The 27,840-nt window shown below is 42.9% G+C and overlaps 1 protein-coding gene across 4 annotated transcripts in view; it reads left to right on the top strand.

Annotated features, from left to right (window-relative positions):
• Nucleotides 1-362: 362 nt before the first annotated feature.
• The window catches only part of LOC118217979 (mitogen-activated protein kinase kinase kinase kinase 3-like), a 48,837-nt gene continuing 21,359 nt past the window's right edge, over nt 363-27,840 (top strand). For 2 of the 4 annotated variants that reach the window (XM_035400249.1, XM_035400247.1), the window contains exons 1-8: nt 363-639; nt 21,390-21,447; nt 23,472-23,562; nt 23,860-23,924; nt 25,556-25,611; nt 25,940-25,987; nt 26,713-26,755; nt 27,234-27,306. In XM_035400249.1, the coding sequence (XP_035256140.1) occupies nt 544-639; nt 21,390-21,447; nt 23,472-23,562; nt 23,860-23,924; nt 25,556-25,611; nt 25,940-25,987; nt 26,713-26,755; nt 27,234-27,306 (530 nt within the window). In that variant the 5' untranslated portion in view covers nt 363-543. Of the gene's footprint in view, nt 640-16,558; nt 16,604-21,389; nt 21,448-23,471; nt 23,563-23,859; nt 23,925-25,555; nt 25,612-25,939; nt 25,988-26,712; nt 26,756-27,233; nt 27,307-27,840 lie in introns of those variants that run through there. The other 2 variants (XM_035400248.1, XM_035400250.1) reach the window with 2 other exon arrangements.

Below are 27,840 nucleotides of genomic sequence, written 5' to 3'. Positions count from 1 at the left end.
GTCGAACCTCACCTTGTTCAGTAAAAACATTTTTAAATTGATTTTTTATCAGACTAGGGTGGGACCCTCTGTACATGGGAGCCATGGGGCTGTGTGCCACCAGCATATGAAAGCCCTCAATGCCCCTCCTATGAATTGTGGTATTCCAATTCAGTTTACCCGTTTTCACAAACTGTTTTGGATGTGATAATTCTTTTGGCTTTGTCACCTGACCAGGTGATAGCAGCGTTAGTTCTTCAACAATCCGGTATACTTTGCCAGTTGGTTTGGATTTATTACAGTAATAAGCCTGCTTGTTTGGAGTATCCGCTGTTCGCCGCCCACTTTCCGTACCTACTCTCGTCGCGCTCTTCCGTCAACTGACTCGTGAATGTGAACTACATTCGTGCGCACGCGTATTGCGCAGTGGAAGCCATGTTAAACTTATGGAAGTAGGACTGAGATTTTTCCCAGACACCGTATGTTTTTAGTCAATTTCTTACAGTTTTTAAAATAGGTGTCCCGTAAGCAAACCTATCGGATTCCGAAACAGGGGTTCAGACGATGAATTCCAGTTTCGACCTCTCCAGGCGCAATCCGCAGGAGGATTTCGAGCTAATTCAGAGGATAGGAAGCGGTACATACGGCGATGTCTATAAGGTAAATGTATCTTGCTATATATTTTTTTAGGAATAAGCAACACAAATTAATATATGGCAGCACATTTTGGACAGAACTGACTGAATCTGAGTGCACCGTCGCTGTGTTTAATGGCGTCACGAGTAGCACTATGTTTTTTTAGTTAGCAGGAAACTGGGTCTCGGCGAGTTGGTGACATCCACCGAACAATTTTTAGGAGTCATGTGCAATATCCGAATAACATTTCATATCGTATCATACACATACGACTGCAAATGACCTCCTTGGAGTCTTTATTTTTTTTAATAAACGGAGGGAGTTACGCATTACGCCTCCCTCGTCCTGTATTATGGAGAGGCTTTGCGATATAATGCTCGCTCGCCTGCTGGTAACAATGCAGCTGTTATTGTTTCTTTAAAAAAATGTCCTACGGAACTGTGCGGTTCCACAACAAACTAGGCCTTGATCTCTGTCGCACATTATAGAACAAAGACAGGTTGTAGGCATGTGTTTCTGGCCGATGATTGTAATGTATTCTACAATTATATGCACGGTATTTAATTTAATTTCTTTTTTCTGCATACATGCCTCGACACTTAACGCACGCACAGTTACTGCCTTTGTACGCAGTGAAGCGTACGAGTTGTTAACGAAACGTATTGCAGGTGGTTTGTTGGGAAACCCGCTCGGTGTTTTCATACATGTTTTCATGGAATCTTGTTCACGAGTTTGTTTGTAGTTGCAAATAAAGGAGATGAATGACAATTTAAGGTAGCTAGTCGATACCATTTGTTTAAAATTTTTTAATTCCTTATTATTTTCCTGGATTGAAGTAGCCTAGTTAAAAACTGACTGTCAAATGTGTCTTTCTATTAGTGAGTGTTGGTAATCTCGCATGAATTGCGAATAATCTGTGTCGCCTGGGTTTTTTGAAAGTAGGCTACTTTACGGAATTGTGCTATCGTTTGAAACACGTTTAATAAGGTAATCCCAGTTAAAGTTGAAGATCACTCTTCATCTGTCCATGAATATGTTGCACCAGACGGTAACCTTTTTGATACGAAGAATGTTTATTTTGCAAATTAGTTGCGCATATTGTTTTGACCAGGGAAAGCACATTCATCTGGAAGAGATGCTATGTTGTGTTGTAGAGCAAATAGTGAAAGGCAGAATATACTGTTGTTTCCCCATTCTGCCCTATCATGCCGTAAATACACGGAGGCCTGTCCCGAACCCAAACGGGGGTGGTGGGTCAAAATCTTCGGGGTTTGTTAGGGATGTTTCCTCGGTGGCGTTCCCACAACACAATTTTCTGAAATTACATTGACGGCGCCATATGATTTATTTGACTAGGCTATATTTAGACAATCGCCAGGGTCAATGTATGTGTCTTTAAATTAAAAGTGAATCTTTATATGTGCCGTTAATAAAAGCGTGTGCGCACAATCTACATGCAATCTTTATTTATATGCCAGAGGCCTTCCATAGAAGGGGACCTACACTCTCAGAATGACTTTATGTCTGCTGTTCCGTAAGATCATGGTACCAAAAACCGTGGCCTGCTATTAGTCCTAGCAACTAGTCTTTGATCAAGTGCAAAACCAGCTGCTTGGAATCCTTTCTGTTATTGGCTGGAAAGGAGTGCAGTTGAGCCAGAACTGCTGCTGTTTGAAGTGGTTGATGCATCCTCAGTTTATATTACACATTCACTGGCTTCAGTGGTTGAAACCAGCCATGGATGTATCAGCACGTCAGCAGTGCCATTGCAGAGCTGGAGATACTGACTCCTGCACACGTGCCCATCTCTTTTAGAAACACTTTATCTGATTGGCTCACTCTGGGGAATCTCTCTGTCTGTCTCTTATGGTAAACCTTTGCAGGAAATGTTGCTGTGTTGATGCTGTAAGGTGAGAGATTGTGTTGTCAGTGGTGGTGGTGGTACTATTGCTGTGTGTATGTGTGTGTCGGTGTCTGTGTGTGTATGTATGTGTTTGTGTGTGTCTGTGTGTGTGTGTATGTATGCGTTGTGTGTGTGTATGTGTCTGTATGTGTGTGTGTGTGTGTGTGTGTGTGTAGGTGTGTGTGTCTGTGTGTGTGCATGCATGTGTGTGTGTGTGTGTGTGTATGCATGTGTGTGTGTCTGCGTGTGTGTAGGTGTGTGTGTCTCTGTGTGTGTGTGTATGCATGTGTGTGTGTGTAGGTGTGTGTATGCATGTGAGTGTGTGTGTGTATGCATGTGAGTGTGTGTGTGTATGCATGTGTGTGTCTGCGTGTCTGTGTGTGTATGCATGTGTGTAGGTGTGTGTGTGTGTATGCGTGCATGTGAGTGTGTGTGTATGCATGTGTGTCTGTGTGTCTGTGTGTGTGTATGCATGTGTGTAGTTGTGTGTGTGTGTATGCGTATGTGTAGGTGTGTGTTTGGCACCCATTGTTTCACCATTGCCCTGAAAAAGGAAGTGTCTGGGCTGAAGCGCTCTGCAGCAATCTGCCGACGTCTTGCAGCCGGACGCTGAGGGAACAGCCATATGATTCATCCTGTTTTTACACGATTGTTCCGCTGCCTCTTCTGGGGGTTTGGGCATTCTTCTCTCTGCCCTCCGAGTCACTACATTTCTCTTTTAGCCATTGAGAGTTATTTAAAAATGGGCCTGCCCACATTCAGCCCCGGGTGCGAATGTAAATTCCTTTAAATTGACTTTTTGCAAATGTGCAGGTGTTTTGGGGGAAAATGAAAAGAGTTTGTCTGGTTCACTCCAGCTTTGAACTGGGTTTGCTGTTGGGTTGTTTTGTGGTGCTAGCTGCTTTGTTAGGTTGGTATTGCTTTTAAGGGAATGTGATGTGAAGTTCATGTTTTCATGCAGATGGACTGTGAATGGTGAAGGCTATACATTAGGTTCGACTAGCAGGAAAGGTCTTAACTCCTTATCGAACATGTAGCGTGTTGAATTCCCAGATGGTTTCTGGGTATATCCATTCATTAATGTTGTGTTGGACTATTTGGGCAATGACTCTTAAAAATTCTAGATATGGGCAGATATTTGGGACGAATTACTTGCATTCTTTGTAGTACAAAATGCGTAAGGGATCCAGGGTAAATTATGAAGTTTAGGCTTTAATTTGTCCTTAATTCTTCACTTCACAGACAACAGATGGAGGTTAATGGGAGACTCAGGAATTGGGCAATACATGAATCATGACATAGTAACAAAAATAAACATGTCGTAATATGAACGGAACTATTGGAATTTTTTTGTGTTATAATGGCAAAGTAATGGCACCGGTTTGTATGCTGCGGCTGTCTTGATCTCGTTTTCGGAGCTGCCACCCGGGTTTATAAGCTGAGGAGAGTAGGGAGCGGGAGAGAGAGGGCCGCAGTTCCTGCGTGCGTGTGTGTGTGTGTGTGTGTGTGTGTGTGTGTTAGCATGGGGGAACAGTGGTCTGTGTGGGCTCTCCATGTCTGGTCAGGCTGGGACTGCTTTGAGCGTTTGTTACAGAGACTCGTTTCCCTGACGGTTGTTATATGACTGCTGTCATTTGTGTTTTAGCCTGTTTAACAAGAACAGGTAAAAGCAAGCTGTGTGTGATTCTTACATTGCTCCAAAATGGAAGCAGTGCATTTCTTTATGGGTAATGGTGTTAGCGAGTGCTCATCGACGCTTCAAGCAGCCCTGCCCTCCCTGCTAGCCCTCCCCTTAAGGGCCTGTATTTGCCTCTGAGACAGCGTAGGCTAGCGGGCATAGCGTTCACACGCACTGCTACTTCATCACCGAAATCTAAACTAACCTGCTTAGAGTAGCTTGAAGATAGAGACACAATGTGCCTATGTAATCTACCTTTGAACTGTCAAATGTGTGTCCTTCGTATGTATACTGTAGGTGTGTATTTTCTATTCTATAATAGCCGGCTCGGAAAAGTAATCGATATAGTCACTCCCATTAGCAGATGAGCTGTATGGTTGGTTTATATTTAGGCATAAAAACTACTTGCAGACTACTTTTTTCAAATACAATTTATGAGAAAGATTTAGCTGTGTTGTACAGAGTCTTGGCTGCACAAAAATGTGATAAGATAAATGAAAATTTTGTGTTTTAACTTCCAACTTTTCACCATTTTTGATACTAGGCTATATCCTAAATTAATCATATGGTGTGACTAGGGTTGGGGTATCGAAAAATGACCGAAATGCACCGCATTTCCAAAAGTATGTGGACACATCACACCCATATGTACTTGTTGAACATTCCAAACCCATGGGCATTAATATGGAGTCGGACCCCCCATTGCTGCTGTAACAGCCTCCGCTCTTCTAGGAAGGCTTTCCAGGAGATTTTGGAACATGGCGGTGGGGATTTGCTTCCATTCTGCCACAAGAGCATTAGTGAGGTTAGACACAGATGTTGGGTGTAAGGCCTGGCTTGCAGTTGGCGTTCCAATTAATCCCAAAGGGGTTTTTAATGGGATAGAGGTCAGGGCTCTGTGCAGGCCAGTCAAGTTCTTCCCCACAGAAACTTAGCAAGCCATCGTGCTAAAACAGGAAAGGGCCTTCCCCAAACTGTTGCCACAAAGTTGGAAGCACACAGTTATCCAGAATGTCATTGTATACAGTAGTATTAAGATTTCCCTTCACTGGAACTAAAGGGCGTGGCCCAAACAGTGACCCCAGACCATTATTCCTCCTCCACCAGACTTTACAGTTGGCACTATGCATTTCCCCAAACCCAGATTCGCCTGATAGTGAAACGTGATTCATCACTCCAGAAAACTCCACTGCTCCAGAGTCCAATGACAGTGTGCTTTCCTTATCTCTCATTTTATACTGGCATAATGTTTACAAATAGTAAAGATATCATTTATAATCAGTTATATAAAGATAAACCCATATGGTTTTAATTCCTACGAAGTAGGTCAACTGAAAAAGTATTGTGAAGGTATCAGTACTGTTAATTGGTATCAAAACATTTAAAACGATACCCAACCCTAAGTGTGACAAGCCATATATTCAATACACCTTGTAAAACGCTGTCGTTTTTAGAAGACAAGCCATCATATTGTGATATTCCATCATTAAAGTTCTCAAACAAAGCATTTCCTTGAGCAAATTCAATGCATTGTTTTTACTACAGCCACAATACCAAATGCATCAACATCACTCCAGTATCTCATTGTAATTCAGATTTATTTTTACTCCACAAACTGAAAATTGAAGAAAATTATTGTGACTTGTGCCTTCGCTATTTTAAACTGTTGGGGTTTCTGAATTGTATTATTTCTCACGAGCGAAACCTTATTTATGTCATTGTTTTGAATGTCGCCAAATGATGTTGTATGCACAGGTAAAATGCACGAACGCAAAATGGTGAAGTTTTTGCAGAAAGGTTATTGAAAAATGTATAAGTTATAGACTTGGATTTCAAACATCAATTATAACAATGATTCAGATCTAAATAATGATAATCAAAATGAATAACAGTGATTAAAAAATATTAATCAGAAGATGCAGACGCCATGTTGTGATATGGTCCTACTGTGCACATTTTAATATGAATACCACCCATAGTTTATTTCACTGCCCCAGGCAAATGTCAAGAAAAACATGACTGAGATAATTAACAATATTCCTGTTTGTGTGTGTGTGTGTGTGTGTGTGAGAGAGAGAGAGAGAGAGAGAGAGAGAGAGAGAGAGGTAATACTCATATATCAGCTGGGAGTGTCTCCATATTTGTCAGTTTTTTTTAGATGGAGGAAGAGACTGCACACTGAATGTTTTATTTGCCCCATCAGTTTTGTCTCTTGATTTCTGTGAACAGGAATATAAAATGCTATTGCCACAGTGAGCTGTATACAGTTGTAAATTGGTGGTTATTTTTACAGCCCTCAGATCACTGTAGATCTGATTTGTCTGTTTACTTATTCCATCTTTCCTCAAGACCTACTCTGTGTTTGTCTGTGTGTCCTTTCTCTCAAGACCTACTCTGTGTTTGTGTGTGTGTGTCCTTTCTCTCAATACCTACTTTGTGTTTGTTTGTGTGTGTGTGTTCGTATGTCCATCTTTCCCTCTGTGCTTGCAGGGTCAGCTTTATTTCCCTCCCTGTGTTTCCTCCTCCTCTCTGCACTTGTCATCTTTCTCTAGTATTTAAGTCAAGGTGACAAAGCGTCAGTGTAAGAATGACAGTGGTAGAGTGTGAACTACGCATTAATGGGCATCTCTGTGGGGCAAGGTTGCACAAAAACACATTTGTGATCAAAACCTTAATGATTTAACACTGTTAAAATTAGAAGCAATTAATTAAATTAAATAATTATTCTATACATGGTTTAATTTCTTAAATGCAATTCTTGTGCAGTGGTGTGACAGATGTGTCCTATAGTGTGACATGAAAAACACTGTCCCACTGTATGATCACGATCAGTGCATCACACCATACGATGTTTCACACCAGTAAGGTAATCTGGGGCATAGTGGTGATCAGCTAGCATCCTAGCAGCACACCCACTGCAACATGGAAACAAAGTTTTAAATGTATTAATGACATGAAGTTTGCTCATATATTGTAGTTTTGTATAAAACGTGTCACCATAAGACATGAGAATAGGGTACCCAAATTGGAGTGCTATTTATTGAAACACTGGGCAAAACTCACCTTCTGAGCTCTTCTTGTTCTGAAGAGATGTTGTTTGTTCTTCCTGTTTGAGGCCGTACCCTTTGTCTGTAAGGCTGTCTAAATAATTGACAGTGTTGCAGTTATTGTCAAAGTTACTGTGTCATTTCATGATTTTTATTTCTCTGACAAAATCTTTTCAATCAAAACTATCTCCAGTAATATGCATGGACTTTAGAAATTTCAGTATCCTTAGAAAAGAGCTGACCACACATTTGGATTTAAAAATAAAATAAAATTTATTTTTTTTGTTTTATTCATGTTTGGACACATTGAAACGTGTCTTGGATAGTCACATCATATGAGCTTTTTCATGTTTGGCTCAAAATTTTGGAAATAAATGTTGGGGCATTGCTTGAATCTCCTAATGATACATTATCTTATGAGTGACATTTAAAATGTTTTATTTTTTGCTATCTAACTGTTATTTATTGACGTTTCATGTCCAGAACCATAAAAGGCCCATGTCCGGTTAACCCCCCCATACATAATTGACACATAATTGACTTAGTTCATTGCAAGAAGATGTACATAATGTTGTAGTATATGACGTATTAATATATGTAGTGGACTTAAACACATTCTCTGGATATTAAGCTAGAAATGTTTTTCCTCTTAACTTTTGTGTCTCTTCTGGTTTTAACCACATCCAATTGTGGTTTGTATCCAAATACAAATACAAGCACAAATGCTTTCGTCAGTTGAACCAATATAGATACAGATACTAATAGTGGCATCACTGCACACGCTGACTCAGGCTATAGCCTAAATGCCCTTGCTATGAGTGCAGGGTGCCCTCTGTAATTATTGGCACGCTCAGTTAATATGAACACAGAAGTGCTGGATAAAATTCACATTATTGCTTATATTGGAAATGTGTTCTATGATCAGCATCGTGGGATAATTAAATCTGATTGTGATACCATTACTCGGAGGCGAAAATCTTGAACGTGAAATCATTTTTATTCTGAGAGACTTGCGTGTCACCGTTATTGGCACTTGCGCAGTTGATACTTCGTGCACCCTTCGCCATGACAACAGCGCAGAGTCTCGTGTAATGTTTAATGAGGTCGGGGAACTCACAGCAGGGGATCTGAGATCATTCATTCATGCAGAATCAGTCCAGATGTATCAGTCCTCGGTCTGTGCTTGCAGACTCTCCTCTTCAGCTCACCCCACTTGTATTCAGTGGGGGTTTGGTAAGGGAATTGGAATGGCCATTGAGAAGTTTGATTCTGTGGTCAGTTGACCTTTTTTGTGGATTTGTAGGAATGCTTTGGAGCATTGTCTTTCTGGAAGATCTAACCACAGCACGGCTTTAGCCTCCCTGGAAAAGGCAGCCAGACTTTAGCCTGAAATCTCTTGGTGCTTGACTGGGTCCATGATAGCACGTGTGGCAACTTGGTTTCCAGAGCCTCGAAGGCAAAAACATCCACACAACAGCACATTTCCATCACCAGTGTTCACAGTGGAAGCACTGTATGCATGTCAGGGTGGTGTTTCATACAGCTTGTGATTAAAGGCAATTTCCCCGCAGCCAATCAGATGTCTACATTTACACTAGAGGAGATTGCTCTAATGCATCATGAAATGCAATTCTCTATGAAACATTTGTGGTGTATTTTGTGTGCGGTGAAGGGGTATCACCAGGCAGTGAAGCCACGGGCGGCAGTGTCGTATAATGCATAAGGAGCAGGTCTTGTAACCTAAAGGTCACAGGCTTTATTTCCAGGTAAGACACTGTTGTACACTTGAGCAAGGTACTTCACCTGCATTGCTTCAGCATATATCCAGGCTGATTACCTTTACTGTAATATAAGGTACATACTGCGATATAGCCTTTCATACTAGCACCCGTGAGCAGCGGGGGCTTATACTTAAACTGGCAGTAGCACTCGGGTCAGTAAACACCACTGCCCTGCACTTTGCACACTGGTTAATCTCATAATTGTACTCCAGCACGTTGTAGTCTGGCTGCCTTGGATCATTCTGGCTGGTGTTAGCAGCTGTAGGGCTGGCAGGAGCTGGGACTCAGGAAGTCTGTACTGTAGATAAATTTGGGAACTCGAGTCATTGTTACCATCCCAAACCGTTTCCCAAAACCCTCCCACCCCCCAATCATCGCGTGCGGGACCTCCTGAATCGGCCTGGCAGGTTTCCCTTACAGAAGGGGCGTGGCCAGCTGTGTAATACAGCGGGTGTGAAATGCCTGATGTCCTGCGGGATCGCATTCAGCATCAATGCACGCATGCAGTACGTGCATGCATGTAGGTAAATGCACATATGCATGCATGTGCTGCATGTGTGCATGTGTTTGCGTGCATGTGTTGAACCTTCCATTCCTTCCAAAAAAAAATCTGATAAAATTAACCGTGAAAAGCTTTTCTGTTAACTCGCGTGTAAAACACCTAAATGTATCCCTTACCTGCCATGGCCCTCCGGCAGGGCTGCACTCACCTTTTACTTCCTGGAGGTGTTACAGCATGGTGTATTCTAGGCCTGTTTGTTAATCACTTGCATTATGCTGTGTTGTGATTCATGTGCGTTTTACCCTGTGATAATTATCCCTGTAATTAAACTGGGGTGTAACTGTAAATCAGATGGACAGGTATTTGTGTGTGCGCATTCATGAGCGCATGTTTGTGTGTATGTGTGTAGAGTTGTGTGTGCACTCGTGTAAGGAGGTGGCCGCCTTGGCACGTGTGTGTTTTGTGGTGCTGTATTAGCGATGAGCTTATGGCACCGTGTAGGGGAGATTTTCTCAGGCCAGTTTCATTTTAAACAGCCCTGTGCTAAACAGAGCTAAACTGAGCTGGAGCTGAAGCTGCAGCTGTAGTTATGCCTGTTGTCATGGAACCACCAGCTTTTGTCATCCACTTTGATAAGATAGGCTGTGGATATTGTAATATGTTCCTCTGTCCTCTGTACGTCTTGTTTCTTTCTCCTGCTGTCAGGACCTTTTGAGTAAGTCTTATGTCCCAGTGTATCCCAGGCCCCTTTATTGATGTTATGGGCCAGGTTTCCTCTAGTTTTAGCCGCTTTGTGTATGCGTATCTGTATGGGGTGTTTATGGGGTTTTTCAGTTTTATTGGACAGGACAGTGTAGTGAGACAGGAAGAATGGGGAGCGAGAGAGGGAGAGAAGGAGAAGGAGATGTGCCAAAGGTCGTACAGCCGAATTCGAACTGCTGATGTCATGACTCGCAGTGAGGCTACGTCACCAGACACGCCTACCCCAGGTGTTTTTTCAGACAGGTGGTACGGCCGTGGACTGGTGATCTCCGACAGGAAATGGCGTTAGAAAATCAGTCAGTCCTCTATAGCTGGCGCCTAAATGCTCATATATGATCTTGGATCTGCTTTAAAAAAACACATTTCTAAAATAAAAGACATAGAAATATTAGTTAGCTGTGTGAGGCAGGTTGGGCTGGACCCAAGTGTGCAGAAACGAACCTCTCTGTCCGTCACCGCCCTCCCTGCAAACTGCTTACGGATCACTGTAATGAGGCTAAATTACTGCCCTCCGCGCGCGCAGCTCTGAGAGGGAATCGCATGGCCAACCTGTTATTTTACTGTTCGTTTGGGCTGCTGATGATAAACTGTAGAAAAGTGCTTGTGAGATGGGTTTTGTGCTTTGGCTAAGAATCGGTTTGAGGCAGGGAGCAAAGCAGTGCTCTTATAAGGATTGTTCACTTCTGGAGGGTCTCTTTTTGACAGACAGTTCGGTCCTTACAGTATGTATTTGGACCGTGACACAATTTTGATTGTTTTGGCTCTGTCCTCCAGCACGTTGGACTTGAAATGAAACATTGAATTGAGTTTAAAGTGCAAACTGTCAGGGATTTGAGGGTATTTAGGTCCATATTGGGTTAACCACATGGGAATTGCAGCCATATTTTTCCCGCCCATTTTAAGGGGCCAAGTGTAATAGGACAATTGGCTGCTCAGCTGTTTCTTGGCCAGCTTTGTGTGTGTTGCATCATTAGCTCATGCACAAGAAAGCTAACAAAAGTTGATTCTAGGTGTGGCATTCGCATTTTCAGTGTCAATGCCAGTAAAGCAGGCCATCATGGGGTGAAGAAATCTGAATAAATCTGCAACGTAGCCCAAACATTGGGTGTGCAAAATCAACTGTGTTGTTCATTAACAAGCAAGAAGGCACTGGTAAGCTCTGCAATAGCAGAGAACCTGGTAGAGACCACCACAGTGGATGACCGCAGAATGATTTCAGTTGTGAGGAAAAATCCCTGTTCAATTACCGAACAGGATATGTAGGCACATAAGTGTCAAAGACTAAAATCAAGAGAACGCAACCACAGCAGAGGGTTCACTGCAGGATCCAAACCACTGATCAACCTCAAGAATGGAATGGCCAGGTTAGACTTTGCTAGAAAGTACCTGGAAAAAAAACCTGGAACAAAGTCCTGGAACAAACTCTTGGACAGAGATGAGACGAGCGATGGAAATGAAGAAGTGTGGCGAAAGAAAGGATCTGCTCACGATCCTAAGCATACCACCTCATCGGTGAAACATGGTGGAGGTAGCGTTATGGTTTGGGCATGCATGGCTACCACTGGAATTGGCTCACTTGATAGCAGCAGCAGGATGAATTCTGAAGGATACAGAAACATCTTATTTGCTCAGATCCAACCAAATGCCTCAAAACTCATTGGATGGCGCTTCACCTTGCAGCAGGACAATGGCCCCAAATGCACTGCTAAAGCAACTAGTGAGTTTTTCTGGGCCGAAAAAGTCAAATGTTCTTGATGTGGAACCCGATATGGATGTAAATACCCTCAAATTAAAGCTAACAGTCTGCACTTTAACCTCATATTCATTGTTTCATTTCAAATCCAATTTGTTCCTTAAAAAATGAGGGGGCGTAAATTTTGTAGTTGTGCAATGAAAATGGGGTTAAATAATATTAAATAATGGGGTTAAATCTAAATTAAATTTTTATTGTTTGACCATCGAGTACTCTAGTTTTAATGCCAGTTTAATGGAAGAACAGTTCTGAATTTAAGCAAAGGCAGCAGTTTTGGAGATGGACCAACACCATATACAGCATGTTTATTATTTCTTACAATGCAACATATTTTTTGTAAACACGTTGTATGAAAGTACGTTCCAGTTATAGATGCAGGCTATAAAGACCTGTGAACATGGATTATTTTTCTGTGTGAGCAGCCCTTAGTCTCGGGGCGCTCAACTCTGGTCCTGGAGGGTTACTCCGTGTGCTAGTTTTTGTTCCAACCAATTGTAAATATTGTTGAAATGAAAATTCAAATGTCCATGGGTCATCTGCAGTGTGCCTTCAAGTAGGAGACTACTACAAGATTTTCTCGAGACTTTCTGCATATTCCGGATGTAGATCAAAATCAAGACCAAAAGTCCTTAGTCCTCGAATGCAGCGTGCTTGTTAGCACAGTCCCATGCTAATCCTGATTGCGGCAGCATGCTTTGAAGATAATAAAGTTGTGTACTTTGTAAACTTGCTAGTGACCAGGTTTTACAAAACTTGTTGATTGTTGTTGAATGAACGATTGCTGAGGAAAACTTTCCAGTTTTCAACTCTGCAATTGTTTATTCAACAACAATCAACAGAAAGGCAGTTTCCTTGTTAAGCATACCCCTAGCTTCACTAGCTGGTGTTTCCTCCTTGGCTGAAATCACTTCATGTTGACCTTATTTGCCTCTCAGTGTCTTGCATTGATTGCCCCACCCTTCCTTACAGAACATCTTCAACTGTGTGATATTAGAGGCTTTCTTCCAAGTATGTCTGGCCTCAAATCCTTCCAAAGCATTTCTTCGGGATTAAGAACTGGGCTTTGACTCAGGCATTTCATAACACTTGTCTTTCAAGATTTCTGAAGAAAACTGCGGTTTGATGTTCCTCTATGCAGCTCACCACAACTGAATTTGGGCTTTCCTTTTAATTAACTCAAAATCAACAAAATCAGGTTTAGGTTCAGTATCAACCATTCCACTAAAAACAGTGCTTTCAAAGTTCAACTCAGGTTCTTCATACAAAATCAAAGGAAGGTAGCCTCTTTCTCTCAGTTAAAGTGTCTTCTACCCCGAGGGCCTAGGCTGTCCAGTTGAGGTACTTCACTGTATCTGTTAGGCTAAAGTCTGTGTTTTAGGAAGTTCCTGTTTTCCTTGTCCCTTCCAGCTATAGCCTATTCTAAGTGTCCCTCTGCTTTCCCATATCTCCCAAGTGCAGCCTCTCCTGCTGCAGTTAGTTGGCTGCCTCCTGTTTGGTGAGGCCCTCTGGGAAGTGGAGTTTTGGCTAAGTCGGCCATGGTTTCAGACAGCTTCTTGTGCTGCCGCCGGGTAGGGATGTCGCAGCCGTTCTCTAAAAGTCCCCTTGTGAAATCACACACTCTGTTTCTTCTTTTTCATCTGTTCTGCTTTTCATCTGTTTATATGCTTGAGTGATTTGTACTGTTGTCCATGTAATCAATCTCATAATCAAAAATGTTGGAAGTGGGGATGCTTCTCATTCTAGATCATGTGGTCCGCGGCTTACCAAGAATTCTCTATGAGGGCATTGTATTCTTCGTCTATGTCAGGGATCATCAACTCTGGCCCTCGAATCCAAATCCAGCCCTGGTTTTCTTTTCTCCCGGGTAATTAGTGCTCCTGATTGGCCAGACTGTCTTCACACCCGACTCCCAGGCAAAGGGAGGGTGGAAAACCAGCAGTTCTCTGCCTTCGAGCACCGTGAGTTGCTGATCCCTGGTCTATGTATACGATCTGGCATGGAATTGGGACCTCCGTCTTCTTTGCGGTCATTGTTCTGTCCTGTTAAGTGGCAAGGATCTTTTGTTGGTGAAAATGTATTGGCAATGAGCAGTGTACAGCGCATACCCATGAGGAAAACATGATGCAACAGCGTTAACTGAGTGCTGTCTGAGACGGTCTGGAGACTGATAAAAATATTCATGAACTTTATAGATTAGAATTTAAATTGCTCACTGTTTTCAGCGTAGTTTTATCCCCGTGTTGTAATGAACACTTCCAATGATTTTACAACTGGCAAAGCAATAATTTTAACATCATTAATTAGCAGGATAATTAACCATATTTTACTGTTCAACTCAAATGAATGTGAATGAGCCACCCTGTAATACATGAAGAAGGGCATATTTAATTACCTGGTGTAGATATTCACGGGTGCTCTTCCTCTTTTGGCCTGTTGCACCTCCCATATGTTTCAGGTTGCCAAAAGTCTTGTGGTGCACTTGTACAGAACACTCTGGTACTTTCACCCGACATTTATTGAATTCCTGTCTGACATGCACGACTACAGAAATGATAATCAACTGAGTACTAGGAAGTGAAACACCAATCACATTTGTCAAAATGAGCACTGAACTAGTGAATGGTCATGGATTGCATTGCCAGGAGAGTGGCTAAATACATGAACTCACCTGGGATAAGGTGAAAAGGGCCATTCTATCTCAGGAGAACCTGCAATTAAAGTGGTAAAATTGGCCTATCGTGGTCCACTATGCAGAGATATGCAAATTACAGGAGTGCAATGTGGTTAATATAAACCTTACCGCACAGAAACCTGACTAGTGACATTGTTGTGAGCATTTGTGTGTTGAACATGGCAGACTGCAGTTTTAAGATGCAATCCCAAGGTAGGAACCTGGAACACTCCCGGGTTCAACATTCTGGGATAGGTAGTGGGTTTCCCTATTCACACACAGGTATTTTATATGGGAAAGTTCAGTGTTGAGTCTGTTCACACACAATGTGACCTTTCCAGATAGGTGAAGCAAGGCAGGATCTACCCTCCAAAGCAATGCAGGACAGATGTTAACATCACTTTAGTTAGTCTTGAAAACAGCCAGCCATTTCACTGAATATTAGTTTGTTGTATGTTGTTTTGATTTAATTTTGTTATTGATTTTCTCATATAATGGGAAAGGAGCTGTGTTATAGAGCAGTCACAGAATATGAGCAGCCTTGTTATAGAGCAGTCACAGAATATGAGCAGCCTTGTGTTATAGAGCAGTCACATAAATGAGCAGCCTTGTGTTATAGAGCAGTCACAGAATATGAGCAGCCTTGTGTTATAGAGCAGTCACATAATATGAGCAGCCTTGTGTTATTGAGCAGTCACAGAATATGAGCAGCCTTGTGTTATAGAGCAGTCACAGAATATGAGCAGCCTTGACATATAGAGCAGTCACAGAATATGAGCAGCCTTGTGTTATAGAGTAGTCACAGAATATGAGCAGCCTTGTGTTATAGAGCAGTCACAGAATATTAAGAGCTTTGTGTTCTAGAGCAGTCACAGAATATGAGCAGCCTTGTGTTATAGAGCAGTCACATAAATGAGCAGCCTTGTGTTATAGAGCAGTCACAGAATATGAGCAGCCTTGACATAGAGTAGTGACAGAATATGAGCAGCATTGTGTTATAGAGCAGTGACAGAATATGAGCAGCCTTGACATAGAGCAGTCACTGAATAGGAGCAGTATTGTGTTATAGAGCAGTGACAGAATATTAAGAGCTTTGTGTTCTTGAGCAGTCACAGAATATGAGCAGCCTTGTGTTATAGAGCAGTCACAGAATATGAGCAGCCTTGACATATAGAGGAGTCACAGAATATGTGCAGCCTTGTGTTATAGAGCAGTCAATGAATAGGAGCAGCCTTGTGTTATAGAGCAGTCACTGAATAGGAGCAGCATTGCGTTATAGAGCAGTAAGTGAATAGGAGCAGTTGTATTATAGAACAGTGACAGAATATGAGCAGCCTTGTATTATAGTGCAGGAACAGAATATGAGCAGCCTGGTGTTATAGAGCAGTCACAGAATATGAGCAGCCTTGTGTTATAAAGCAGTCACAGAATATGAGCAGCCTTGTGTTATAGAGCAGCTGCTGAATATGAGCAGTTCTGATATAGAGCTACCACTACCTTCATGCAGAGACACCCTCAGTAAGACAGGGGTTTGTGGTTCCTGTGATTGCTGGGGCCCTCAGAGAGAACTGCACACATCAGGTCTCTGGCGGTTTACACTTGTGTTTCTCTGTGCCTTTGCTTCCGCATTCTTCACTTGAAGTACAGCGTGAGCCAGTCTTTCACGGCTGCTTCCTTCTGTTTTCCTGTGTGTCTGTGTGCCATGCATGTGCAACAGCAGTCTACTTAAAGTGCATGTGTGTGTGTGTCTGTGCGTGTGTGTGTCTGTGCATGTGCATGCGTGTGTGCCTGTGGGTGTGGTAGTGCGAGTGCATTAGGGGGGTGTGTCTGTACCCGTGTTGAGTAATCTTGCCCCAGTAGCTGATGGGTGTGTCCTGCAGCAGGCTTTGTGGTGAGTAGTCCCGTGCGTCTCCTGGGTGACAGTTGATCTGCAGGCCACTTTCCTTCCCCTTTGGTGGGGCCTGGCTGCCTGCACTGCTAGTTTCATGCTACTGTGCTTTGGCACATGCACGCACTGACCCCTTTTCTCATGAGCTTCACATTTATTAGAAACGCAAATGTGAAAGCTTGTGCTCAGGAGTGTGCCCCTCGTGCTCAGGAACGTGTCCCTCGTGCTATTTTCACTGAAAATATGAAGCTGAAATAATTGTTGATAAAAGCCAGCTGCTTTCTCAGTCTCACGTGTCAGTGGAAAGTTTGGTCCATCTGGTAGCAGTCTGTGAAGCTGCCTGGCGGTAGGGCTGCACAATTCTGGATAGAATGAGAATCATGATTCTCTCGCTCAGAATTTAGATCTGCAGACACCATTTTATTTCATAACTTTATTCAAAATAGGAGATTCGTGTTCTCTTTGTTTTCCATACTCACTCTTGGAGAATATTCATGGCAACGATCTGCAATGTGCAGATTTTGTTATTTAAATGATCTTGAAATGTGGGTTTTGTTAGCCTTTCTGGCAGGTTGTGCTGAAAGCTAACATGGTAGTTAATGGAGCAGTGTATCTTTTGTGTTCTGTACTTGGTGACTAAAACTAGATTGAGTTTATCTTTTCATCTCTCTACCTTGTTGTGAAGAAAGAATCTGTGTTTTCCTGCTGATTACCGATTATTCAGATTGTTGACAGACTTGTTAATCAAGGAAAAATTAAGGTTGTGACCAATGATCAGTTCTAAGGAAGCTTTCTACCCGGTCTATTTTTAGCTCACCAGGCACCACTGATTTTATAATTTTATAAAATGGATGCATCCGGTCCATTGTTCCTATTGGTCAGTTTGCATTCCAGTGATGACAGTGGGCCCTTTTCACATTTCCTGGAATTTAAACGGGATGTAGGGGGTGACTTTCTTCCAGTAGCTAGTTCTGGCAGAAAATGGCAGAGTTCAGAACCAAAAAAACACTTGTTTCTCCCTGTTCCGTCTTCAAGAGAAAACAGCCCTATTTGTCTTTTCATTAATTTACATCAAGGAAGGTTGCAAATAAGGGCTATTAGGAGAGATGAAGAATAGGGGTTTGTTGTGAATAAAGGCAGCACTTTCGTGCAATAGTATTTTGATGCCGATACATAGCTGCACAATGGCAAGCTCCATGAGAAGTTAATAATTCTAAAAGGCGAACTGTTGCTTTCAAAGGAAATGTATTTCATCATATGGAAAACCCTCAAACGTTAGATTTGAGTGCTTTAAAAATAATACCATTACAGCATTAAATGCGAAAACAGAAGGCTCTTTCATATTCAGTGAAGAAAGTGACAAAACCATGTATCAATCATTGATTGTATGTCTTACCTTGTGTTTTTCTTAGTCATACTTAATGAAACTTAAATAGTCCATTTTAATTGGTCACTATAACATTAGTTAGCGGTAACAGGATTTGCTGCTAGAGGACATTATAATAATTACCACTACTGCTTGGATGCTAGATATGGATAAAATATGAAAACACATTTAATCATTTTAGCTAAGTCATTGATATAACATTCAAATGTTTGAGTGGTTGTGTTGTAATATTTCTTATCTGAAAATAATAGGTTAAAACTGGTGAGCTGGGCTGGGCTATCAGCGGTTGCTTCTAACGGCAAACTGAAGAACCAGCTTTAGCTCCAGCTCCCAAATTTTACCTACCGCTCACCATAGCGCACATGCCTTCATTACACAGCAGAGTGACTTGTAAATATTAGCGTTTCTACACGGTAGCCTGCTGTAACTCCTACCTCCGTTCCTGTGTGCTGAGCGGTTTGAGGAAAAGGATATAGGCTACTTGTGCACGTGGAGGCCGGTCGCAAGTATCTTAAACAAAATTTGGTCCCCTCAAGATTTGAGTGGAACAACTGGAGGAAAACCAAAACAAGTGATGCAGGAACTTCGAGGGGAGCTGGATTTTTAGAGGCGTAGAAAGTGGATGAAACGTGCCTGTTGAACGGAACCTGTGTTAAGCCTCCAGTTTGCAGTGCAGAACAACTTTAAAATGGGGTATTGGTCCAGTTCCGGATCCCCTGCGTGATTTCTCCTCGAATGCACTTTTTTAATGAATGACATCACAATGCCTCAAAGGCTTTTGGGTGATACATGCCCACTATCCTCAACAGTGAACAGTGAATCCACTCTTTATTGCCTGCAATAAATATTATACTGTTTCAAATATTGTTTTGCGGCTTGGCTGGAATATAATTGTAATGTTTGTGTGTCTATGCCAGAGTAGTCCTTGTGAAATCAGAATCAGAATAAGAATCCTTTTATTGGCCAAGTACATTTACACATACTGGGGAATTTTTATTGGTGGTTGCAGTATGTGTAGTTAAGATGAGGAGAGTAAGAGAGACACTAAGAGAGACGATATAAAACCACAAAACCTTGTATATAAAAGAATGGAAGTAGATATGCAGTAGACTCGTATCTGACTTCCTACAAGCCCGCGGCTGATCATGCACCACTTTTTTGTGTTTTGTTAACCAGCGGCGCATGTAATTACACACACAAAAGAATTAGCTGGTTTGATTGATGCCGCTCCATTAGAAGATTTGCCCAGCGTTGCTTTGTGCCGATTTGTAAGGGGTCACCTCAACAGCATGCCTTGCCCCACACACACAAAGAAGTGGCCATTTTGGCTTAAATATATTGTATCTTTACATATAATCCATTTATACAGCTGGGTATTTACTGAAGCAATTCAGGCACACAAGTGTGTTGTGTGGGATCTGAGTGGTGTCCAGGGGGAGCTGAGCAGCCGTGCTGGGAGCTACACCTGCAAAGGTTGGGCAGTTTGGGTTCCCTGTGGTTCCTCTTGACTCTGAGATCTGAGGAAAAATGGCCCGGGGCGGAGAGGGGACAGGATGGGGCAGCATGCGGTCACCTTCTGCGTTCTGGTATGACGAGAGTCCTCCCCTGTGTCATTGACCTCTCTGGGCCAAATTTGGCGCCCCACACACTGAGAATTTTTCAGCAGGAGGATGGTTCCCTCCGAAAGCCTCGTGACCCACAAAGTCTTTTCCTTTATGCTGAGCTGCTGGCACAGATAGCAATGTGCTTCTGTTCTCTGTGAGAGCAGGCCTCATTCAAGGGCACTGTGGTGGCTCCACGTACCAGTGAAGGCGCCATCTAGTGTTCAAACTGAGTTTAGCAGTTACTCAGGGAGGCGCTGAGTCAGGTAGTCAGTCTGATGCTGTCTGTGGTTTCTTGGATTGCCTAAGCTCTGTGGTCAAGGCTGTCTGCGAAACAAGGTTAGTAGGAGCAGTCATAACTGTTATAATGAGGTTATTGTGTTTGACTGTGCTGGGCTTGGCTCCAGGTACTTTGGAACCGCTGACCTGTTATTCTGCTAATCACTCTGCTTAATGGTGCTCTCTCTCCCTCTCTTTCTCTGGAGTTTTTCTAAATCAAGGATTTTAAAATCCAGTGGGCAGTCCTGGGGGCCTCAGTGGCTGCTTATTTTGGTGCGGTGTGTCAGAAGTTATTTTTTTGACCGCAGGTTTAAAAAAGAAAAAAAATTATAATAATAACCAGAAATACCTGCAGGCTCATAAACAGTAAAATTTTTTTTTTTTTTTTAAACAATTTTCGAATTTTCTTTATTCTGTAGTGATTACGTGTAATTCTGACACTGGACGAAACCACCTGAAACAATGTTTGGAGTGGAGTGAATACAACAGTAAAATTTGACATTTCCCAACGGTGGGCCCAAAACCTCTCCAAATGGTGCCAAACCTCTCCAGATTGGAACGTTGTGGATATATTTTTTTCAGCCATATTCCACTTCCAGAAACTGTTTCTATTGAGGGTGGTACCCTCTGGAATTGGGCTGCAGCTGACAACTTTTCCTTTTTTTTTGCTATTAATATGCCGATTATTGTTCTTATTTTTATTAGTAGATTAACCTAGCAACTGGCTTACTTATTCTATAGAATAATAATAATTTCACAAACCCCTGTTTTTCAGATTCATTGCAAACTCTCTCCCTTTTCCCATGAAATGCTTGCCCTGATTTAAGCCGCTCCTAGTGGAAATGATTAATTAATTAATCTGCGGGCTTGGAGATGACTGAAGTCACTGTGTGTTATAATTCTGTGCTTACAGGAAAGGGCCTCATGACCCTGCTCTTTAGCTTGTGGGTGCAGATGCACGCCAGTCTGTTTAGGCCATGTCAACACTGTAGTTACAACGTCCCTCTCAGGGCACTTCCTGGCTCGAAATCGGGATTAGGTGCTGACTTTGTGTGACTGCGACTGTGGTTGGTCTCGCTTTACTGCGTTGGAGATGATATTAGGCTATACTGAAGGATTTGCATATTGTATGGGCGTCGTCCTCCAGGAATAGTAGTGTTTGGAATTGTACTATGTCATAAAATGCATTTCATTCTTTCATGCTCAAAACATTGGGTACAATATTAATTAACCTTGAATCCACACAGCATTTCTAATAATTTCACAGACCATTTCTAATTGTTATACAGGTTTTTTTCCCCTGCAATTTCTCCTATAGGCGGCTTGAAAAAAACACTTAGGCGGCCCGCTTAAGACATTTCAATGCAGGAGAAACCCTGCCCTCCCCCTAACCCTGCAGATTTGATGGCTGATGTATGAAAACGTAGCGACTCCCTCCCTCTCCTGGCTCCCTCTGACTGTTTCCTTTGATGGTTGGGTAACGCTCTCCCTCCTCCTTCCCCCCCCCCCCCCCCCCCCACAGGCTCGGAATGTCAACACGGGGGAGCTGGCCGCCATTAAAGTCATCAAGCTGGAACCGGGTAAGACTCCGCCGCTTCATGACGAAGCACGCGGGCTCCCTCCTACACCTGGAACATTGCTGGCCTTTCCTTTCCCCCGGTGTGAACCAGAAACACAACCAGTTTGATCAGATGAACGTTTCCAGGGAGGGAGGGAGGGAGGGATGGAGTGAAAGAATGCGAGAGAGATGGAGAGAGAGAGCGTGAGAGAGTGGGAGTAAGATGGAGAGAGAGATGGAGAGAGAGAGAGAGAGAGAGAGAGAGAGAGAGAGAAGAAGAGAGAACGTCTTGTTTGGCTCGTTACTTTGTGGTGTCTGAAAATAGGCCCTTTATTGCCACTATTCTTTTCCACTTCCTTCAGCTTAATTTCCTTCGGTTTCTATGGAGAGGAAGTACAGTGAACCCTCACACGTTAGGGCTTCCGGCTCTCGTGTGTTTTTTTGCTTCATACGTTATTATTATATGCCATTGTAAGGCCTCTAATTGGTGCATTTGCATGTAATTTGTGTCTTCCACATTGAGGTAGCATCCTACACAGACTGCACGCATTTTAAGTTTCTTGTTTTGTTATCTAGTCGATCTTTGAAAATGCATTTCATTGAAATGCAGATTATAATGGATGTGTTTTAGTTTTTCATGCCTTATTGGAAATGTGTTGTGAATCAGACTAAACATTAAAACGTAAAAAGTCCAACAGTTGAAATGTAGCCTAGATGAGGTCCAGTGAAAAAATAAATCGAAGCAGTTTGCTACTTCCTTTCTTTAAAGCTACGGGCCCTGGCTTTGTGGTGGAAAAAAAATTACATCATAAAAAAATGAAAACCTACAGACTAAATCTGTCGCGGAATGTGTTTTTGTGTGTGCCCACTGTTTACTGTTTACACCAGGAATGATGTAGACTGCCAACACTGCTGTAGCTGTCCCTTGGGTCTGTCCTGGGACATCACACCCAATTAGCCCTTTTCCCCTCCAGCATAGCGCTTTTCCAGATGCTGCTTCCCATCCACATGTTCCTGGAACAAAGCAGGAACTCAGCTTCCACAAACAACGCTAGGAAAAGCACAGAAAGAAAGGGAGGTGAAGAGAGGAGAGGTCTGTTGTGATTCTTATGTGGCCCAGCAGAAACCCAGCATTCTCGTCACATTGCTATAGCATTGCAGCAAAGGAAACATTCTGAAACATGTTGGGTCTGAGAAATCAATTTGCAGTTTTACCAGTTCTACTGCCAGTTAAAAAGGAAATGTAGATTTTTTTTTGTCACATCACGTGACGTGTACACTGACCGCATTTACATGCACGGCACATTCCGAATAACAGTCCTTATTCTGGTTTTGGTCATATTCTGATTAAGAATAACCCAGTCTTATTCCCGTATGCACGGTCAGCTGAAATCTCTGTTCTTCAGTCTGCACTAAAATATGCCGTTCTAGTAATATGCAAAAAAAAAATTTCTGGGATGCTGTCGTTAGCTGGGTGTGAACTGGGGTCGCCAGCTTCATGTGATTTCAATCCGGGAGATGAAAGTGCAGTCCAGCCCAGTCCAGTCTTGATGCTGTGCGCTCAGAGGGGCAGTTATTATGGATGCTGCTCTCTGGCCCCTTCACCACCTCTTCAGAACAGTCAGCATTGTGCGGAAGTTCTGTTTCTTTGAAGGGCCGCTGTTGGCATATGGGCGTCTGTGTGTCTGTGGTCATTTTTCACACAGCCCTCAAACCAATCTCTCCCCCTGCTATCCCTGTCTCTTCTGCTGTTTTTCCCCTCTCTCATCCCTCTATCATCCCTTTCTCTCCTTTTACTCTTCTCTTATCCCTTGCCACCTTTTTACCCCTCTCTTCTTCCCCTACCATACCTTTATCACCTCCTTTTTACTCTTCTGTCTTCCCCTGCCATCCCTTTATCACCTGTTTTTTACCCCTCTCTCCTTCCCCTGCCATCCCTTTATCACCTGTTTTTTACCCCTCTCTCCTTCCCCTGCCATCCCTTTATCACCTGTTTTTTACCCCTCTCTCCTCCGCCTCACGCCCCCTGTTCCCCTGCCCCCCCAGGCGAGGACTTTGCGGTGGTGCAGCAGGAGATCATCATGATGAAGGACTGCAAGCACTCCAACATCGTGGCATATTTCGGCAGTTATCTCAGGTGTGCCCCCCCCCCCGACCCCGCCCTGCCACCCTCATCCTTTTATTTGTTGTTATACATATTTATTATTACAGCTTTTGGTATATTATTTGTTCAAAGTGTTTTATTTTATTTTTAAATCATTTTTTACTCTTTATTATTGTTGTTTTATTGTTTGTAAATGAGGGCTTGTTCCCTCAATGTGTCTTCTGAGAATTAGATAAAGGTTGATTGATTGATTGATTGATTGATATGTCAAGGTTCTTCAGGCCTTTTTTAGGATTTTTTTAAGTGGGTGGTGTTTCTTGTCTCTTCTAGGAGAGATAAATTATGGATAAGTATGGAGTACTGTGGAGGAGGATCCCTGCAGGACATTTACCATGGTAAGGATCCATAAACCATTAACTGCTGAGGGGGAAAAATACTGTACATTAAATATTCCAAACCGGCCTGTTTTTAGAAAGATATGCTGGCTTCTCACTTTGTCCCACAAAATATTTTCTCAGAGGTATAAGGATTTGCTTCTCAAAGCCCTTCCCTTAGTGTAGTACAGTGAAGGTACTCTGCGGTTGAAACCGCGATATTGAGGTCTTATAGGTACGGACACCAGCTTATTCAGGTAAGGTGACCCTGAAAGGTCATAACTTTGAAATACCCTCTAAATGTAAGCCCTGGGTCGTCATGGTTACCCTCAAACTAATTATACAATTATTGTTGGATTGGTACCCTTGTATAGGCAATATGTTGATGTGATACGCTAGGTGGCATCTTTGTGTTCGATATTCCACCCATGACACGTCCCTTCCTCTCTCAGGACATAGGTCGAATGTCAAACACAAAAAAAGGCTTTGAAGGAAATTGTTTACCAGTGCCCTTTTGGTAAATAATTGTGCGCAGATTGCAATGAATCCATACAGGCGCCAAACACTGCAGCGGACCGGTAGGCGAAAAAAGGATATCAGTCGCGATCTGAAATAAACAATAAGGGGGAATCCTCAGTCTGAAAATAACAAATCGATGGTGAATGGATGTCATCCGAGACTTGACAGATGCATTTTCGAATGTAAGACATTCCACTTGGAAAAGGGTGACCATCCAAAATTTTTTTTTGCCATTGTTAATTAGGCTTCTGAGAAATGACAGGGATGTTCCACGAAAGCATCTTCAGCAGGAGTAGGTGCCCCTGGCTGCTGACTTACATTAAGAAAAGCTGGTCACATATGCGTCTATAGATAACACTGGCAAATATGTGTTGGACATTTTAATTGTTCTGCAGGGAAAATCAATTGCATCCAATTGGCTGACTCTACCTTGATGCCTTAAGTTGTAGCTCAGTCAGTGTGAAACGGTGTATACTGAGCTTTGTGGTTGAGTTCAACAACGTATCTCCGTTTGCCTCGGACCACGCAGGCTACATTTGAACAGTATTCAGTGAAACTCCCAAAGGCTGTGCGCCGACTAGTCCGTCTGACACACAATGCTCGCATTGTGACACCCGCGAGTGGCATTTCGGCTGGGAATTCCCTGGGAAGCTGTGGGACAGAGGCGAAAGCATCGCCATGCCAACCAACTCTGTCGATGCAAAATGTGTCCCTTATGAAAAAGCGCCAAGCGCCGCCATAGAATGAAAGACAGAGGAGACTGATCAATGACTTGACCATCGGATTTAATCACAATATTTATTTTATTTCGCTTGGATTGTTTTAACCTTTCTTTTTAAAGTGAGAATTCACTGACATAGATGTCGTTTTTGCTGAGGGATGACTGAATTGCACAAGAAAACTCCCCCGGTGTCCTCCTCCAGCAAAATGCTTGGTTGGAATTTACATTTGAACCCCCCACCCCCCCCGCACGCATACACGCGCGCGCACACACGCACACTCACACACACAATTAGGCAGCAATGTTCATTTCTGCCTTCTGCAAAAGTGCCACTGACTCACTCACTCACTCCCTCTCCCTCACTCACACTCTTCCTCTCCCTCTCTCTCCCTTCCCCTCCCTCTCTCCGTAGTAACGGGGCCTCTGTTGGAGTCACAGATAGCCTACATGTCGCGGGAAACTCTTCAGGTATGTCGCCTTCTTGTCGTATGTTATCCTTCTCCATGTCTGCTCCTCCAGATACATTGAATACTACTCATAGCCACAGCACCCCCCTTCTAGCCAGGCCTGTACACAAGTAATAAAGGCTGTTTTCTGTGTGACTGAAAAGGATGATACTCCTGGGGCTAAAACAGACAGCCATGGCTACCTTTAAGCCCTCATCCGCGCCATCACCAGCATTCCAGGCGTTTTATTTTATTCCAAAAGACCCTCTGCAGATTCTGTACGACCTTGTTTTAGGAGTTGGTTTTTGTTAGATGATGAAATATTATATTATTCTCTATTTTATATTCAGGGTTTATATTATCTCCACAACAAAGGAAAAATGCACAGAGACATCAAGGTAAGAGCAGAGTCTTTCCCCTTCTGGTACTTTCCATTGCTGATGTATTTATGAACGGCTCACTGTAGATATAAACACTCTTCGCCTGATGCCTGGCCAGGGTTCTGGTTCTAGTCATCGTGGTCATGCTGTCCCTGTCTGTTAAAAGCTCATTTTTAATTATGCTGCATATTTTATGGATGATTTTAAAAGTACGAGTGTTGTGCATGGTTGTTGTTTTTCTTTTAACACCCTCAGAAAAATGTGTTTAGTTTATTATGACGTCAGCTGACTTCGGTTCCACAGAAATTCCCAGATCGGGGAAATTAAGCAGGCCCAAGTCTGCGCGTGCTGGGTTGCGTCTGATTTGTTTTTGCATCATCTGTTTCTCCGTCTCTGCAAGCTGTCGAGTGGGTTTATCTCTTACGATTCCCTCTAGCTACAAACCAGGCTCTTCTCTTTATATCCTTAGCAGTGTTAAGACTGACTGTACAGGACATGTAGTTCTGTAAAAGCTGGAAAAATTGGATTTTTTTTGGCTGGATGGTTGTATGATGTCACTCGTTCTCAATGATGCCATTTGCATACCATGTAGAGCTCAGTTACCCTGCTTTTCAATATATTCTTTTTGCTGTTGTAATTTACTGTTAAATTGTTGTGCCATCAGTAAAGTGTCTTTCCCCTCAAAGTAAAATGTCTTCTGATATCTTCGCCTTCTAATTAGTCTTTGTGTCTTTTTCCCCAAGGGTGCTAATATCCTCTTAACAGACAATGGGTATGTGAAGCTAGGTAAGACAACAGTGCTGCTTTCAAACTCTTCCTGTGTTACTGTGCATCTATACTCTATTACTGTGCAAGAATTGGATTTTGTTTTGAGTTGATAAAAATAAATGTGTTCAAGAATATGCAAATGTTTGTGGTAATGATCTGTGCAAATCCTCCCAAATCTGTGTGTGCTGACAAATATACAGTACTGTAGAATATTGTTGTGTGCAGGGGCATTTTTTAAACTGTAATATCTGATGATAATTGTGAGATCGTGTGGGATGTGAATCCACTGCGCAGAATCATTGATACAAACCTAAAAATTGGTGGATCAATGACCTAATTCTCAAAAGTAAATTGTAAAAGTTATGAAGTCATAAAGTATTCAGTGGAACGGCAGTCTTGATGGTCTAGTCTTGGTTGTGCCAATGAGACGACCTTGCAGACTCGGACTTCTCCGTAACCCTAACCCTGACCCTTCCTGCCTCTCTCGTGGTCTCAGCGGACTTTGGCGTATCGGCCCAGATCACCGCCACGCTAGCCAAGAGGAAGTCCTTCATCGGCACGCCGTACTGGTAACGCCCCTCCGCCCTTCTCTCCCCTCTTCTCTGTCCTCCCTCTGCTCCTGGTATCGGGCAGTCTAGCGATGTCCTGTAAGACCGTATCATTTATGACCTTATGGAGCATGCGCGGGTCTTACTGCGCGTGTCTGACTCTGCACTCGAGCAGTAGCGACAGGCCATTTATGCAGAGCAACGGCTCTGTGGAAAAACACTCGACAGGCATGGGCAGAGCATTAGGACCATGATGGGGGGAAAAAATGCCCGAACCGTGCGGTGCCAGACCCTGTGGAATATGCAGAGGAACTGAATCGCTTCTTTGCCTAGTTTGGTCAAAACTCTCCAGGACTGGACACGCCCGCCAACAGCAAAGCAAATCACAGCACGGTTAGGTACTTGGCTGAAAGAGTGAGGAACACGATCCATCACATTCATTCTTACAAAGCTGCAGAGCCAGATAGCCTCGAGGGGTTAACACTTAAAGAATGCAGTGAACGGCTGAGTCCGGTTTTGGTGTGTTGTTTTAATTGTCTCTGGACCTGCAAATCA

The sequence above is a fragment of the Anguilla anguilla genome, chromosome 18 (assembly GCF_013347855.1).
Source record: "Anguilla anguilla isolate fAngAng1 chromosome 18, fAngAng1.pri, whole genome shotgun sequence".
NCBI classification, from domain to species: Eukaryota; Metazoa; Chordata; class Actinopteri; order Anguilliformes; family Anguillidae; genus Anguilla; species Anguilla anguilla.
The sequence above is the reverse complement of the archived record's forward strand: the minus strand, read 5'-3'. Positions and strand labels throughout refer to the sequence as shown.